Genomic DNA, 18,010 nt, shown 5'->3' with positions numbered 1-18,010 from the left:
GAGAGAAGTGGGAAGGAAGGAGGGAAGAAAGGAGAAATGGAGGGAAAAGGAAGGAACGAAGAATGAAATGAATGGAGGGACGGAGGAGAGGTGTAAATTTTTTAAATTTTTTCTCTCAACATAATCACTATGTTTAAATTATGTTGGATTTGTAGCAATGCGAATAGATAATGCAAATCAGATATTTACATTTTGAATCATAATTGTAGCAAAATTACAGCTTTGAAGTAGCCACCAAATTTATTTTTGGGATTGGGGTCACCGCAACATGGGGAACTGTATTGCAGGGTCACAGCATTATAAAGGTTGAGAACCACTGTTCTAAGATCACAGATTCATTAGTTACACTAATTATCTCCCAGATTTCCACTTCTTCCTGAAGAAGTATCACTGTATTTTAAGACCATTCTACATCTAATCTTACAAAGATGTATACTATCATTTTAATATAAATTTATCTACTTGAGTACTTTTCTGGTTTGGCTATTATCCTTTGAAAAATCAAAAGCAGAGAATAATCAATTTCTTTTATAAATTCTCACACATTATTAAACAGATATTTGGATAATTATGAAAACTGAAGATCAACAGATGTTAAACTTTATTCAAATTTTTATTTTTTCCTTGTTTAAGAAAAAGAAATTATGTACCACCTGTTTAGAATATGATGAGCAGTACTTCAATTGAACAAAAAAAAAACATTTTAAAAAGTTTGATTGAAAAAAAGTCTTGCTTCATTGAAAAATTAACGGTTGAATTGTTTGCATATCTCTTCATTTAAAAAAAATGAATTCTTTACAAAGGATTACTTTTATCCAAAGATGGAAGTAATTAACAAATCTATCAATTTTAAAAAACATTCTGTGTGTAAAGAACTTGTTGAATATCCATCAACTTCATTGCTGTAGTTCAAGTCATTACTTTTTTGGTCCATTTGAATAAAATTTATTAGCCATAAGAAATGGTTATGAAAACTTTGCCTTAGTTTGCCTTCCAAAATCCACTGTAATATTTGTATATAAAAGATTGTATTCTTTTGAAAGCAGTTTATAGGAACATGAATTTAGCCCATCACTCTTCCATACTCGAGACACCCGGCGCAATAGATTCATTCTGAAGAGATTTTAATTTGGGGAGGTAGGACAGAAAGAGAAAAAACAGGTCACATGTTAAAGTCATGTTAAAATGCACCTCAAGAGGCTGTATAATAAGCAATTTAGTTTTCAATCCATCCATTCTCGTATATATGAAATGTCTCCCAAACATATTGCATCTATCAGGAATACAATCCACAGTCTAATTTTTCCCCATCATCAATTATGCCTGGTGCACCAGTTGCGGCCCTATCTGGACCGGGACTCATTGCTCACAGTCACTCATGCCCTCATCACCTCGAGGTTCGACTACTGTAATGCTCTCTACATGGGGCTACCTTTGAAAAGTGTTCGGAAACTTCAGATCGTGCAGAATGCAGCTGCGAGAGCAGTCATGGGCTTACCTAGGTATGCCCATGTTTCACCATCACTCCGCAGTCTGCATTGGTTGCCGATCAGTTTCCGGTCACAATTCAAAGTGTTGGTTATGACCTTTAAAGCCCTTCATGGCATCGGACCAGAATATCTCCGAGACCGCCTCCTGCCGCACGAATCCCAGCGACCGATTAGGTCCCACAGAGTGGGCCTTCTCCGGGTCCCGTCAACTAAACAATGTCGGTTGGCGGGTCCCAGGGGAAGAGCCTTCTCTGTGGCGGCACCGGCTCTCTGGAACCAACTCCCCCCGGAGATTAGAACTGCCCCTACTCTTCCTGCCTTCCGTAAACTCCTTAAGACCCACCTTTGCCGTCAGGCATTGGGGAAATTAAACATCTCCCCTGGGCACGTTTAATTTATACATGGTATGCTTGTGTGTGTGTCTGTTAGTATATGGGGTTTTAAATCTTTAAATATTTTAATTAATTGGATTATGATGATTTGTTTCACTTGTTGTGAGCTGCCCCGAGTCTTCGGAGAGGGGCGGCATACAAATCCAAATAATAAATAAATAAATAAATTATACCCTTCATTGCTTGATAGACACAGAGTTTTCTTTACTCACCTCTGGCCATTTGCCTCATTGCCTTGGTCTCTGGTATGAAAGATCATAGTGTACTTGGCTATACTGGGGGAAGGGCGGATTATTTTCATTTTCTGTATTCCAACCCTGAAAACAAAAATGTGACAATTTGTGAGTAATGACAAGCTGTGAAGTACAAGCATTATGGTTGATTACAGAATATGATGGAGAGCTACCTGGCCATTTTGCTTCCTGATAATGACTAGGGAAGCTACCATGAGCATGAAGTCAACATTCCGGTCCTGAAATGAGAACCTCAAATTGCACATTTTACTTCCCTTAAATCTAACTATAATGCAATATGAATGAGAATGCAGCAAGCACAAAATGAGCGCTACATAAACTGCCACTGAAAAGTGGAAATAGCACAATTTTCATGAACCCCACTTCCTCTCCAAAAATCCTATGTTGAAGGCAGAAAAAAAATCCTATGGCACTTTTCTGGGTTAATGGATGAAAATAACAATTTTGCTTTAGGGAAGTACAATCTTAGTACAAGCTGCAATTACACGTTTAATTTGAAAGAGGTGTATCAGAATACACAGGAATAAAAGCCCTGCATCTAGCTGTAATTCATTAAAATAATATGCCTTTTTTCCAGAATCATGCTGTTTTGGGGAAGTGTTCATGGCAGCCAAGCGATCTTGGAAATATATAACTGCTGTAATGAGTTGTAGATTTGTACTCCAAAGTACCTCTTCTGAGTCAAATACCAAATTTGCACAGCTGAATTATATACAACAAATTCATGTTGATGAAGAGGTAGATAAGATCAAAGTTTTCTCCCTCTGTGCACTCCAGTCAATGTTCAAGGAAGCTGAACTATGGGAAATTTGTGACGGTAGAATTTGTAATCTGAAATACATTGCTAGGGATGGCAGTTAGAGCAGAGTTTTAATATTGAAGTGATAGAGGATAATTTCTGACAGTGGTTAGGACAACTACTAATCAGGTTCTTTGTACCAATCACTGGGATATATAAGGATAACATAACTACAGTATATACTTACTGGTCAACTTGGAAATAAATTTCTGAACTAGATGAGTTTTTGATCTACAGTATTTGAGAACTGCCTTTCCTATTCTTATTCTCCAAATGCTGCTGCTTCTAAAGTGAAATAGCTTGAGTGGGATGTGAAATAGAGAAAACTGCCTATTAATTTGTTCCTGTACTTCACTCTGCAGCTGATTTTCTGTTTTTCAGGATTCCAGATGAGCTTTTATTCTTAACAAAATGAAAGAACAGGCCTGCAAAGAATGGAAAACAGAGCAGGGAAAATTGTTCATACATATTACTTTTCTGCCTTTTAAATTTGCCTTTGTAACCATTTTTCCCTAGAGGTAGCAACCATGTGTAATATATGTAATGCTGCCAATAGTGAGCAGAATAATTCATATTAAGTTGTGGTGTGATGGAATAGGTACTGGGCTAAAACATAGGAAACTCAGGTTCAAGTCCAATTTTAACCATGATAGCCAAGTCTTTTTACTACCTCTCAGCCAATTTCACTCTGCAAAACTTTTGTAAGAAATGAAGGCAGGAATGCTATGTATGCCACCTTCAGTCCTAGAGGAAAAGCAAGCTAGATCTCACATATAAATAATCATTGAAATTGTTCCGGCACATTTTATCTAACATGACCAATAAGTCCTGAAATCGGGGCAGGCTTTATGTTTCCTTAGCTTATCACAAGTGACTGAGACTTGTTGCCATACTAGATGTGATTTACCTGCCAACCATCTTTACCTGCCTAAAGCAATGGGGAAACAACAAACAAGGAATTGAACCAATCATCAGCAAAAGCCTATGTTGAATGACACTATGACCAGAAGGGATGGTGAAAAGTCTAGTTGGGGCCTCAGTTGCAGAGGTCCTTGAAATAAACAGATGAATAGATCGTCATGTCAGGGTTCCAGATAGCATCTGAACTTAAATCAGAGCCCAAATCAAAGTATTCCTCAAAATTCCAATTTATTGCCGGATCCATTCTTGCACCTTCATGGGGAAACCCAAATCTGACTGTCCCAAAGTTTCCCACTCAGTTGAAAGCTCACATGCCTTGTCCCCCACCCCAAACCTGTCACGTTGCCCACTCACTCAGTGCCAGTGTGGCAATTCCTTCTGCTTCCACCCAGGTGATGGACAAAGGATGACCTTGAACCTCTTGAAAGAATGCTTTTTAGCTGCAACTGCTCCCTCATGAAAACCACCCCATACATGTTAAATGTATGGTAGCCATGAGAGAAATAGATATTCCTCTCTTTTTAAACTGTTTATTAAGGGGTTTTTTTCCTTCTATTTTGAGTGTTTGTTTAGGGGTTGTTTTTTTATAGCCGCTTAATTTAGTTATTGTATATAGTATTGTATTGTTTTGCAACTTCAATAAAATAAACTTATTAAAAAAAAGAAAATCACTCTTCCCAAGTTCCCATAGTCATCAGGCCTTCTACTGAAAGTGCGAAGAGCCGATAATTATTCCCCCAACTTCTGCACCGTCTCGACACATCATATATTACTGCATTGGTTGCTGTTGTGAATGACCTGAATGGGGAAAGGGAGCAGCCTTTGTGACCCTAAGTAGGCTTCACAGGAGCTTTTGATATCATTAACCATAGGATTCATTATGTGACATCTACAAAAGTTGAGGACTGTAGCTGTTGTTTTATAGTTCTTCCCTTGTAACTCTTTAATTACAGTGATCAGTTTGGTATAGTGGTTAATGGGCTGGCCTAGAAATTAGGAGATGGTTTATAGTTGGAATCCCACTTGAGGCGTGAGAAGTGGCTTGGTGATTTGGGGCTATAATGGGGAAAACAGGAGGAGGGAGGAAGCAGAATTATATATGTTTGCGATTTGCTTTACACAGAGGATTTCAAATTTGGCAACTTTAAGACTTACGGACTTCAACTCCCAGAATTCTCCAGACAGCACAGCTTAGCAACGAAAATATTGGTCCCAATTCTGGTCTTGAATTAAGGACTACCTGAACATCATGGTCTTGTCTTTAACTATCCCTGGCTACAAGAGACAGAATGCAGGAAGGAGAAAGACCGCCACTGATTGTAAAGAGAAAAAAATAATAACAGAGACCAGATGTTTGACAACAGAATCATCTCCATAGGGAGATGGTTTGCTTATTGTCACCAACACTGTCAAACAGATTGGATAATTCTCTGTGGAGGATGTTTCAAACTCAACTGCTACACTGAACAGGAGGATTCAATGGCCCAGACTTTGCCTTAATTTCAGCAATACTGATGATTTGTAAATTAACTGGAAATGGATTGACTAAGGAAGGGTGATGGAAGTGCCCTTAATCTAGACCAGTGTTTGCCAGACAACTATTATATAGATGCGTTGAGACAATTTTGGAAGATAGCATTTCAAAACACTGCAAGGCACCAGATTAGGAAAGACTGGTATCGTAATTTATAGAATGAAAAACACCACAGCAAAGTATTCTTGATTCTAGCATAGCCCTTTTTAGCATTCTCTCTTTAAAAAAAAAAGACTGCACTATGTTCCTCTGGATGCTAAGTATTTATCTTCCTGCAAAACTCAGATATATTGACCTTTAGGAAGAAAGACAAAACCAATTCTAAATGCTACATTTGCTGACAGGCAGAGCCAACAAAAACAGAAAAACACTTCAGATGTTTCTGATGCGACCCTAAGAAGGATTTTATAGAATTATTCATTTTACTGGAACTCTACTCAATATTCCTTTGGGGTTTTTCATCTGGGTTTTTTCTATATTCCACAGCTCTGGAGCCGCATGTGGCTCTTTCATTCCTCTGCAGCGTCTCCCTGTTGCTCAAAATATGCGTCACAACCACCAATGTGTAATACTCACTGGCACACAATTTATTGAGCTTTTCAACCCCCAGTAAGTCACCCATGGATCAATCCAAGATATAAAAACTTTCAGAAGAAAACAATATGTTGAATTCAATTACGCGTTAGTTCTGTGGCCGCTCAGGAAATAGTCAGGCACAGAAAGGGTTTTGTGGCTCCCGGTGTTTTCTATGAGAAACGGATCCAAATAGCTCTTTGAGTGTTGATGTGGCCGACCCCTGATCTAGGTCTATGAGATCTTTCTGGTTGGACCACCAGAGCTCAGCCAGTTCAGAAGCCTTGCACAACTGATCTGAAGACTTTCTCCTGTTGTCCATGCCCATCAGAAGCACATGCACAAAAACTCAGAGACAACTTTCAAAGCAGTATTAAACAAAAAAGTTGGTTTGAAGATTCGTCTCTTAATAGTATTGTTGAACCTTAAAAGCAGATACATTGCAGTTGTATTCCTCTGCAAATGGCAATTATGGTAATGTGCAGACAGGTATTGGAACAAGCCTAAGGCATCAGCCTACAGCTGCATCATAGGTTTCCATGTGTTGGCACCATTTTGAATGGTTTGATTATTGTTTATCAGTTGCTGAATCATTCCCACCTTGCACTAAGAGGGCAGCATTACTTTCATGCTGCTTCATGGAAGAGGAAACCTGAAATAATCCAAATACAGAGGGGTAATTTAAAAAAAACAAATAGCAAGAAGGTTGGTTGCAGTTATTCCAAGCAGTCTTGAGAAAATCTTCTCAGCCAATTCTAGTTATTGGAGTGGACTTCCAGTTTTCAAAAAAAGTCAAGACACACTTTCATATTTCTGATTACGCTTCCTGCATGCTGTTCTGTCGGGCTCTCTGGTAGAATCCTCCCAAAAATTCACAGGTACAAATTTCAGACACACACACGTTTGAAAATTCAAAACAATGTTCTTTATAATGAAAATTCACTTAAACCAAGCCCTCTTTTGGTATAGCAAAGAGCACTCGTCTCCAAACAAACTGGTAATTTATACAAGTCCCTTATCAGTCCTGTGATACTTAACTTGCAGCTGTGAGGCAATTCACAGTCCTTCTTCTTTCACAAAGTGAAACACACTTTGCTCTGGTTTAGTTTCAAAGCAGGGAAAAATCAGCACACAAAAAGCCAAAGTCAGTAAAGCAGTCATGAAACACAACGATCAGATAATCCTCCACAATGGCCAAACCCACAGGCTGCTCTTTATAGCAGCCTCACTAATTACCGCAGCCCCACCCAACCACAGGTGGCCTCATTTTCTTTGATAATAATCTCTCAGTTGTTGTTGCCTATGCATCGCTCTCAGCATGCGTGGCTGTATCATTAACTCTTGTTCTGAATCCAAGGAGGAGCTAGATAATTGATCTCCTTCTGAGCTGTCTGCCACACTCTCCTCCTCCCTGTCACTCATGTCTTCTTGGTCAGAGGAGCCTTCATCATCAGATTCCACCGGGGGCAAAACAGGCATGCAGCATGTGGATATCTCCCCCACATCCACAGTCCTTGGGGCAGGAGCTGGGCCAGAGCTAACCACAACACATGCCAACTCTGATCTCGGTTTGCAGACTCTCAAGATAATTTGCCTTAACCAAGTGTGAGTCATACCACAGGAAAGATTCCCATCACCCACAATCCGGGCCACCCATTTTGCATTTGAGTGAAATGTACCTGATTCGAAGGTCATCGTCCTCTCCTCCCCAGCCCCAGTAGTTGTTTGAAAATCCATTCACCTTCAGAAATTGCTCCCTTGTCAGAGCAGTTACGCCGCCAAAGTATCCTTGGTAACGCAACCTATGAACACATATGCAGGGGCATGAAAGTTATTTTTAAAAAATGGCATTTACATATTTATCAGAAACAGAAAGTTTGCAGCAATACATTTTCCTAAGTTTTGCCAAGAAAGGTATGCTAAAGATTTTGAGCTTTTATTATATCAACCAGCACTGCACGTTGATTTTGACAATGATGACAAGACTCTTCATTACCTTTGGGGTCATAATGAACTCATTTATTTTGAACTGGTGGATTAAACTCACATACTAAGCACCTGCATCTAACCTAGCTCCCTTTTGGGGAAATCTGGGGAACGGGCCTTTTGAAGCCCCTTGATTAATTCCATATGGCACGAGATTCACACTCATTAAATCACAGGATCAAGAAAGTGTTTGTCTATTTGAATCGACTGATTCACTTCTGACTCCCTCTACCCTGAAAAACAAGTTAATATTGTACCCCTTGACTTAGAATATTGCACCCCTTGACTTAGAATAATTCTCCAATGGAGAATCATGTAAATCAAGTAGGTACCTCTACTTACGAACTTAATTCGTTCTGTGACCAACGAATTCTTAAGTAGAAAAGTTTGTAAGAAGAAGTAATTTTTTCCCATAGAAAACAATGTAAAAGGAAATACTGTGTGCGATTAGGGAAACCACAGGGAGGGTGGAGGCCCTGTTTCTTCCCAGATGATTCCTAGAGAGGCCCCCACGGAGGCTTCTCCCTGCCTTTTCCAGTTACAGTTTCAGAGGCTCGGGTTTGTAAGTGGAAAATGGTTCTTGAGAAGAAGCAAAAAAATCTTGAACACCCGGTTCTTATCTAGAAAAGTTCGTAAGTAGAGGTGTTCTTAGGTAGAGGTACCACTGTATAAGCATTATGCATCTTTCCCTACTTCAGTAGCAAGTAGAGCAAAATGAAAAGCAAAGGAGTTAATACTGATTGGACTTTCTTTTAAAGTCATCACATAGTTAACAAGTTACTTAATCCATTTTTTGGTAATGTGGGGCTGGTTCTAATTATAGCAAGTGCTCGTTTCCCAAAACAAAACATTCCTCTAAAGCAGGGGTCTCCAACCAGGCCGCACAAGTGATGGGCATTTAAACATGCATGCTTGTGCAAGTGAAACTCCACTTGTATGACTGATGGGCCCTTGTGCTCACATACAAAGCTCCATTCATGAGCACAAGCCCCCTTCACTTAAGCACCCTTAGTTCATGCAAAGGGAGCTTCATGTGTAAGTGCCCACTGTTGACCCAAGTGGAGATTCGCCTATGAGCCCAAGTGTGAAAAAGTCCACTTGCGCAAATGGAGGGCGCACCCTCCCCTCGCACCAATGGAGTTGTGGGTGCACGCATGAGCCTACCACGTTAAGCTAAGCAACCATCTCAAAAGAATTCTGCTGCACGTTAGAGGACAGGGGAGATGATCCTTGAAACCCCTATCATATCCATAACTTTATGACCAAGGAGTGGAAATGCTGCAAAGTTGACAACTACTCATTTTTTAGTACACAGGTGGTTATGAAGGGTAGTAATCATGATAAAACCATTTTATGAGCACAGCCATCCAACTTCAGATATGCCGCTCATCAAATTGTTATTTAACCCAAAACATTCAAAAATTACAATTACAACCAACTTGCTTAGAGCAGTGACAAATAAACAGGTGGATGAGTAAGCAGCATAATTTGTTCCATGGAACAGCAGATGAACCTATTTCAGAAAGCAACTAGGAGCTTTCTAACTCTTCTTCATACCTGAATTCAGAAGTATCCATGTATTTCTTAGAGCCTTAATGTACAAGGTAAAACAGAGTAGTGAATGTCAAACTACAAGACAGGGGTTGTAAGATCTGTCTATCATTCTATTCTGGCCAATATAGTTGCCAATGCTTGTTTTTAAAAATAATTTTGTAGGGTTTTTTTTTTAAAAAAAAATCATATTAACTTCGGCCAACAAAATTAAAAAGCATGTGGTGGGTCAAAATAAGAATTTACCTTCTCTGTATCTAATTGTAGACATTTAAGTAAGTCTTGCTCAGTTCCACATTTCACCATATCCCCGATTCTTCAAAATAACAAAGCTGATTATACTTTAGCAACAGAAAAGAAAACTGGGCCAACATTGCCTTGCCTGTAATGCAGTGTTTTTCAACCAATGTGCCGCGGCACACTAGTGTGCCACGCGACATGGTCATGTGTGCCACAAAGCTCAGAGGGAAAGAAAGCAAGAGAGAGAGAAAGAAAGCAAGAGAGAGAGAGAGAAAACAAGAGAAATAAAGAGAGAGAGAGAGAGAGAGAGCAGGAGAGAGAAAGAAAGCAAGAGAGAGAGAGAGAGACAGGGAGGGAAGGATAGAGAGAGAAAGACATAGAGGGAGGTAGGGAGGGAGAGAGAAAGAGAACTAAAAAGAAAGGAAGGAAGGAAGAGAAAGAAAGAGGGATGGAGAGAGAGAGAAAGGAAGGAAGGGAGAGAAAGAGGAAGGGAGAAAGAAATAGAGGGAAGGGGAGGAAGAGAGAGAGAGAATTTTTTTGTCTAAACTTTTTTTAGCCCTCCCCCCCGGCTCAATGTGCCCCAGGGTTTCGTAAATGTAAAAAATGTGCCGCGGCTCAAAAAAGGTTGAAAATCACTGCTGTAATGTATATTATTTTAAAACAAAACACCAGGAAAGAGCAGTAGGTGGCAGCAACTGATCAGAAGATAGGAAACACGTATGACCAAGCACTTTCCCCTCTTTTACTAAAAAAGTTGCCATCTGAATTACATTGGCACTGTAGTTCAAACTTCTCTGAATCCCAGGAATAAACAGATGCTGTAAATTCTACCAAATAAAACTAGGAGAAAGAAAGTAGGTCTGTCCAATTTCTGTCACCTTCTAGAAATTGGTTAATACTTACTATCTAATTGTAAAATCCAGAATTAATATTTTTCCCCCTTCCGGAATACAGGATTACACTCATCCAAAATTCTATTACACTAATCCCTCGCTACTTTGCGGTTCATCTTTTGCGGATTTGCTATTTCACGGGTTTTCAAAGGGGGCTCAAATCCATTAAATCCATTGAAAATTTTAAATCCATTAAAAATTCATAAAATTCTTCTACAGTACTACTGTAGTCTATTAAAGAAACTGGCAGGATATCACAGGGTAGTTCCAGCTGAGAAACATTATAGAATGTTTAATGCAAAGGGTGGGTTTTAAAAGTACAAATACTCGTTAAATACATTAAAAAAAAATTCTCTACTTCACGGAAATTTGTTTTTCAAGGGTGATCTTGGAACGCATCCCCCACGAAAAACGAGGAATTACTGTACTTTTGGAAAATTCATATTGAGCTATTTGAAAAAATCAAACGGAATAATGTTAAAATGTTGATGCCTATACAGAGGTTAGGAAATCACATTCTGGAGATAACATGGTGAAAAAGAGTGGGAGATGACTGTATACTCTCCACTTAATTACGGTATTCAATCTAAACAAATATATGAAAGGAATTTGAAAGAAAATACATGTTTTTAAAATTAGAGGAAGACACATCAACAAAGTGTGTTATCGTGATGATATTACTCTGGGAGCTAAAAAAAAGCAAGGATTTGAAAGCTCTGCTAATAAAAGTCAAAGACCACAATGAAAAAAATGGGACTACAACTACAAAGATCAGATAATAATCAGTGTTGTAACTGACAATGAAAAGACGTTACTGATAAATATAACAGCTTTTGCCTTTTAGGATCAACAATCCACAGTTAAGGAACAAGTAGTCAGTAAAGATACCAGTATCTAGCACTTGACAAGAGCAGCCATGAAGGTCTTAGAAAACACATTCAGATGTTCTAACGTATGTATGTTTAACAGAGCTGAGAACAGTGCGAGAAATTATTTTCCCTGTAACACTGGGTGAAAGTGAAAATTGGATTTTTAAGAAGTAGGATAGAAAAAGCATTGATGCTTTTGAAGTTTAGTGATAGAGAAGACTACTGAGAAAACCATTACAGTGGTACCTCATCTTACGAACGCCTCTTCTTCCGAACTATTTTCACCTTACGAACCCAAGCCGCTGCTGCTGGGATTTCTTTTTTTTCCCTTTTTTGAAGAAAGAAAAGGGAGGGGCGGCTTGGAGGGGGAAATGACTGCATTTAAATAACTAGGAGAACAGCGTGTTTGCAGGCATTGAAAGGGTGTCTTTTGAAGAAAGAAAAGGGAGGGGCGGCTTGGAGGGAATTTTACCTTGGTTAGATTACTATGCATGTATCTAAATGCTGGAGAAGTTGTTTACAGAAGGAGTTTTTCATGAGAAAATTATAGTCTTCCATTTAAAATCTTCAACATCTCCATTATCTTCAAATATCATTATTACAGTGTTCCCTCGATTTTCGCGGGGGATGCGTTCCGAGACCACCCGCGAAAGTCGAATTTCCGCGAAGTAGAGATGCGGAAGTAAATACACCATTTTTGACTATGGACAGTATCACAAACCTTCCCTTAACACTTTAATCCCCTAAATTACCATTTCCCATGCCCTTAATTTACTACTATTTACTCACCATTATTACTGGTACTCACCATTGAATAAGACAATTAGTGATCCTGATATTTATAAACATAATTATTTAATAACAATAATTATTTTTTTTGTTATTTATTTGCAAAATGTATTAGTTTGGCGATGACATATGATGTCATTGGGTGGGAAAAACTGTGGTATAGAAAAAAACCCGCGAAGTATTTTTTAATTAATATTTTTTGAAAAACCGTGGTATAGGCTATTCGCGAAGTTCGAACCCGCGAAAATCGAGGGAACACTGTACTAAAAATGAATGTACTGTACTTATTTGATTGAAAGTAAAAAAAAATGAAAGAGCTTATTGGTCACTTAAATATAACAGTTAAAATAATAATAGGTGACCAATAGAAAATCTTGCACAAGCTAACAAATGAGATATGAGTCATGAAGGCTTCTTCAAGTGCCATCAAGAGAAGATTACAGATAAAGTCCAAAAACTGAAAAGAACCAAAATTTTGCCCATTTGGGCAGATTCCAGGCATTATCTTAAGACATCTACTTATCAATAAGGCTTTTTATGTAGGGCAAATGCAAAGAGTTTTATTATTTATTTTTCGCTACTTGAATTTTTTTGTAAAAACCTTTTGCATTATGGAATTCTTATTAATTACTTATATTTTTATTAACTAGTCTTCAATTAAAAACATAAGAATTCTGTCAAATTGTCAGACCTTCAAAGTAGTCCAGACTAGAAAAACAAAATAAAAAACACTATCCATAATATTACCTCTATAATAAGATTATGGTAATATAATTTTAGAAATCTGAAAACTATTTCCCCTTCCCCACTTTCATATTTTACACAAACTTTCTTCACCGCCATTCCCAAATCCCAAAACTTTGGGGTTCCGATATCTCTTGTTAAAGCATTATTTAGGTTGCAATTCTTCCTCCCGTCACTCAAGGTTATTCTTGCAATCCATTAAAACAATATACAGTTTGGGATATCTAAACATTTATGGCATTGATTCAACTTGAACATACTAATAATTCAAAGAACAAGTGACTTTATCTAAACTTAGCCTGCAGCAAGATTTGTTACTTTAAAGTCAAGCAAACCAGGGTCAAAATGTTAACTCACAGATATACTCAATTACACAAAAACACATCTGATAACACGTTATTTCTTACCTGTAGCCTGTGCTATTTCTCCCCACTACCAGGTGCTTTGGCTGACTGCCACATACATAAATGTTGAAGTCGTTCTCTGGCACTAAGTCCACATCATGGAAAATAAAACAATCCCAGTTCTCTTCTTTCAGTGCCTCCAGGTATCCCACATTTAGAAGTTTTGCTCTGTTAAATTTGGCATTGCCAGCCTACAAGCAATAAATAAATATTGGCTTATTCTATCCATGTTTACCCACAACCAAAATCCAAGGGGCAAGCAGACCCAGGTCAAATAAGCCTAAGGTTCTAAAAAGTATGTAGAGGTATGTGCTAGATATGAGATAGAAAAGATTAAACAGTAAAGTAGTCAAGGCATTTCATAAATACAGAAAGCTCTCAGCCTGAGAACTTCTCCTATGCCAGCAATTTCTCAATATAACCATATATTTCTCTAATTCCATATTTTTAGAACTCCCTGTTGGAATTGGCAGCCCTCCTATAATCTATTTTATTTATTTTATTTTATTTATTCATTTGTCCAATACACAAATACATAGGAAGAAAAATAGACATGTAGTAATATATATAAGGGTAAAAGTAAACTTAGAGGAGAGGATATATGAAAGAAAGAAAATATATATTATAAGTGAGAGAAAGGAAAGACAATTGGACAGGGGACGAAAGGCACATCAGTGCACTTATGTACGCCCCTTACTGGCCTCTTAGGAACCTGGAGAGGTCAATCGTGGAGAGTCTAAGGGAGAAATGTTGGGGGTTAGGGGTTGTCACAATTGAGTCCGGTAATGAGTTCCAAGCTTCGATAACTCGATTGTTGAAATCATATTTTTTACAGTCAAGTTTGGAGCGGTTCGTATTAAGTTTGAATCTGTTGCATGCTCTTGTGTTGTTGCAGTTGAAGCTGAAGTAGTCATTGACCGGTAGGACATTGCAGCATATGATCTTGTGGGCAATACTCAAATTTTGTTTTAGGCGCCGTAGTTCTAGGCTTTCTAGGCCCAGGATTGTTAGTCTATTTTCGTAGGATATTCTGTTTCGAGTGGAGGAGTGAAGGGCTCTTCTGGTGAAATATCTGGTGAAAAATCTGGGGACCTGGGATTCAGGTTCCCAGGATTAATCAACTGGGCTAAGATCAGTAAAATTTGAGGCCAGCCATTTTATGCCTGGCTCTCTTGACATGAGAAAAGAATTGAATCCGGTTTTTTTATTTTCCTCTTTGCTCCTTTTTTTTCCTTTTGTACCATGTCTCTTGGATTGCAATCTATTACAGTGGTATCTCTACCTAAGAATGCCTCTACTTACAAACTTTTCTACATAAGAACCGGGTGTCCAAGATTTTTTTGCCTCTTCTCAAGAACCATTTTCCACTTACAAACCCGAGCCTCTGAAACTGTAACCGGAAAAGGCAGGGAGAAGCTGTATGGCAAGAAAGGGTTTGCTTTTAGCAAGCCACATATGGTGGTGAGAAATCAGATGTTTTAACTCTGAATTTTACTTAGTATTTTTGAAATTGAACTAACAGCTCTTTAGTAGTAAGAGATAAGAGTCCCCCAACAGCAAAACATTGGTCATAAATACATAAATGAATAAATGTACACTTTTATTGGTTCTTGGGCTATAATGCTTTTGCTTTCATAGAATTAAAGACTAAGAAATTTAAGAAGAAAAAAATCTCAGTCTTTAAAAAAAAGTGAGTGCAAGAAATCATATAACAAAAAAACCTGACACACCTAACCATGAGCAGGATGCTAACGGGTAATAAAGACAATATATATATTTAGGACGTGCAACTTAGAAAACAATGATACTTTACAAATGGTGCGTAACCTTCATTTGCCGCCTACTCAGTTTAATGTGTTCAATCTGCTTTAAGCTCTTGCAGCAAAAGACAAAATAAACTTAATACAGACACATACAAAGACACCTCGGGATTGGTAACACCCTGGGCTGGTTTTATAAATGGAGCTATAGGGATAATATTTGATTTCTCTCAATCAATATATTACTAGCTAAATGAAGAAAATTATAGAGTCAAAACAGTAGTGGGTTCTAAAATCCTTTGTTACCTGTTTGCATGTACAGAATGTCCTGGGCAGGTGGGCGGTGCCTCCCGCCACCAGCGCTACTAGTTCTTAGAACCAGGCCGAACCAGGCGCAACCCACCACTAAGTCAAAAATTAATAAGCAAAAGGCACCCAAAAATATTTCTGGGCATTAGTAGCATTCGGTTCTTGGTTGAATAAACAGGATCAGACCCAGGCGGGGGGTTGCACTTACCGGCCGCTACCGGTATGCTTTTTAATTTTTTGACTTTCCAGACTAATCTGAAATTATTTTCTGGTGGTCTCCCATCCATAGGTCTGACCAGTAATGGGTTGCAGCCAGTACGTCTGGGATCAGGGCTCCAGTAGCAGAAATGGAGATGTGCACGGCACCTCCGCACGCCCGAATGAGATTTGGCTTCTGCGGTGCAAGCAAAATCTCCTGCAAGGATGCTTTCGCATGCAAGATTTAGCATATTTTCGGTGATTTCTTTGCTTCCATGCATGTGCAAAAGCAAAAAACACCAAAAATCGGTGAAATCACATGCGCAAGACCATCCTCGCGTGAGATTTTTCTTGCTGCACATGCGCAGAAGCCAAATCTCATGTGGGCGCCAGCATGCACGCATCGGTGTGAAATGGAGATGTGTGTGCATCTCCATTTCCACTACCGGAGCCATGATCCCAGCCGTATCATTTGCAACCCATTACTGGTCAGATCTACTTAGTACTGGATGGGAGACCACCAGAAAATAACATCAAGTTAGTCTGGAAAGTCAAATAATAAAAAATCAAGTTACATTTTAAAACTCCATCACCAAAGAATGCAATCCATTCCCATATTGTTGCCAAACAAGCTGCCTGGACACGTCCAAGAAGTTGTCACGGATAGTAAAAGTCCGTTTGAACCTTTACACCCGCGGAGGTCTATGGATTTAAGAGATCCAATCAGTGGATGTAAAGGTTCAAACAGACTTTTACTATCCGTGACTTGGTAGCAGAGGATGGTTCTAACTTTCCAATAAATTGGACAACCATTCCAAAACATTATATAACCAGAGGTACTTTGTCACCAGAAGTTACTTGGGTGGAGGGAGGCTTTTCCTGGTCTCACTCTATAAGGACTCACCTGGTGGATGACATAAAGGCCATAATCCAGTTGCTGTCTCTGCAAGAATGGATGAAGGTTCTCCAATAGGTACAGCAGATGCTTCTCTCGATTGCGGTGTGGAATCAATATAGCCACCCGTTGCTGAGCTGTGCATTCTTTTGGCCTATGGCGCCCTTTGATTACCGAAGGATTCTCTTTTTGCAGTTCTTCCAGAGTGAGAGATGCTCTGAAAATGAGCTTGCTGGAGCCTCCTATAGGAAAAGGCAAGCCTGATGTTCACGACTCTCACTACAGCAAGACTTTAGAGCCCCGGGGAGTGACTGGGGATGATAGAACCACAGACTGTAAGGGGTGGGGAAGGGGTGGAGATCTTCTAGTCCAGTGATGGCAAACCTTTTTCTCCTCTGGTGCCGAAAGAGCGTAGGCGTGCACTATTGTGCATGCTTGAGTGCCCACACCCATAATTCAATGCCTGGGGAGGGTGAAAACAGCTTCCCCCACCCTCTGGAGGCCGGAAACGGCCTGTTTCCCAACTTCTGGTGTGCCCAGTAGGCTTGTGTTTCGCTCTCCCCATCCCCAGGGAGGCTCTCTGGAAGCCAAAAAACTCTCCCAGAGCCTCAGTTAACCAAAGTAGCCTCCAGTGCTGCCCTCTAACTACTGCACCACCCCGGCTCTTGTATTTCATATTCGCATTTAACCATAAAGCACACCGACTTCCAGCCATTTCCATTCAGTGAACTCACAAGGTTGCTTTTGAGAGGATACATTTAAAAAGATTTATGCACAAGGTTTTAGGGTCTTTGAATAAAGGTGAGCTAAAAATGGAAACCAACCACAGTCTCCCCAATCAAGCAGAAGATGGACCAGGTAGGTTTTTGCTCAGATACAGAGTGTCAATTAAAACCCCAGCTGGCCAGCAATGTTCTGGCAACAGTAATGCATATGATGATCTTCATTTTGCTCGGTTGCTGCAATGCAGTTTATGTGAGTCAAGCAGCAAAAAAATATAGCAGCCAGACTACTAGAAGGATGGACAAACAACACACATGAAATGTGCAGAGTAACAGGGGTGCATTTGGCCCTGTTCCTTCTTGCATTTCACTAGCTGTTTAAATCTGGATTTTCCAACAGCTAAAGATGTCATTCACCTGCATTCTTATGATTGAACTCTACTGTTTTTATTATTGCTGTACTTATGCCAATATGCTTTGTGGTTCATTGTCCTGAATCTTTCAGCCTTTCAGCTTGTAGCCTTTGCTTGTAGTGTGCCGCGAGACATAGTCAGGTGTGCCGTGAAGAAGGGAGCTCAGCTTCTGGTCTCGCAACTTTTTGCTGAGTGCGAACAGTAAAAAGTTGTGAGACTGGAAGCTGAGCTTCCTTCTTTGCGCCTTCCAAGTTTTCCGGCAGCTGCAGCGCCC

The 18,010-nt window shown here is 39.4% G+C and overlaps 1 protein-coding gene across 3 annotated transcripts in view; it reads right to left on the bottom strand.

Moving 5' to 3' along the window:
- Positions 1–594: 594 nt before the first annotated feature.
- The window catches only part of B4GALT4 (beta-1,4-galactosyltransferase 4), a 38,038-nt gene continuing 20,622 nt past the window's right edge, over positions 595–18,010 (bottom strand). For 2 of the 3 annotated variants that reach the window (XM_070749922.1, XM_070749921.1), the window contains exons 3-7: positions 16,611–16,843; positions 13,443–13,630; positions 7,643–7,765; positions 2,095–2,199; positions 595–1,113 (exon numbers count right to left, since the gene is read on the bottom strand). In XM_070749922.1, the coding sequence (XP_070606023.1) occupies positions 966–1,113; positions 2,095–2,199; positions 7,643–7,765; positions 13,443–13,630; positions 16,611–16,843 (797 nt within the window). In that variant the 3' untranslated portion in view covers positions 595–965. Of the gene's footprint in view, positions 1,114–2,094; positions 2,200–6,865; positions 7,061–7,642; positions 7,766–13,442; positions 13,631–16,610; positions 16,844–18,010 lie in introns of those variants that run through there. The other variant, XM_070749923.1, reaches the window with a different exon arrangement.

The sequence above is a fragment of the Erythrolamprus reginae genome, chromosome 4 (assembly GCF_031021105.1).
Source record: "Erythrolamprus reginae isolate rEryReg1 chromosome 4, rEryReg1.hap1, whole genome shotgun sequence".
Classification (NCBI taxonomy): Eukaryota; Metazoa; Chordata; class Lepidosauria; order Squamata; family Dipsadidae; genus Erythrolamprus; species Erythrolamprus reginae.
Note: the sequence above shows the minus strand (reverse complement) of the source record. Positions and strands in the feature narration are given on the sequence as shown.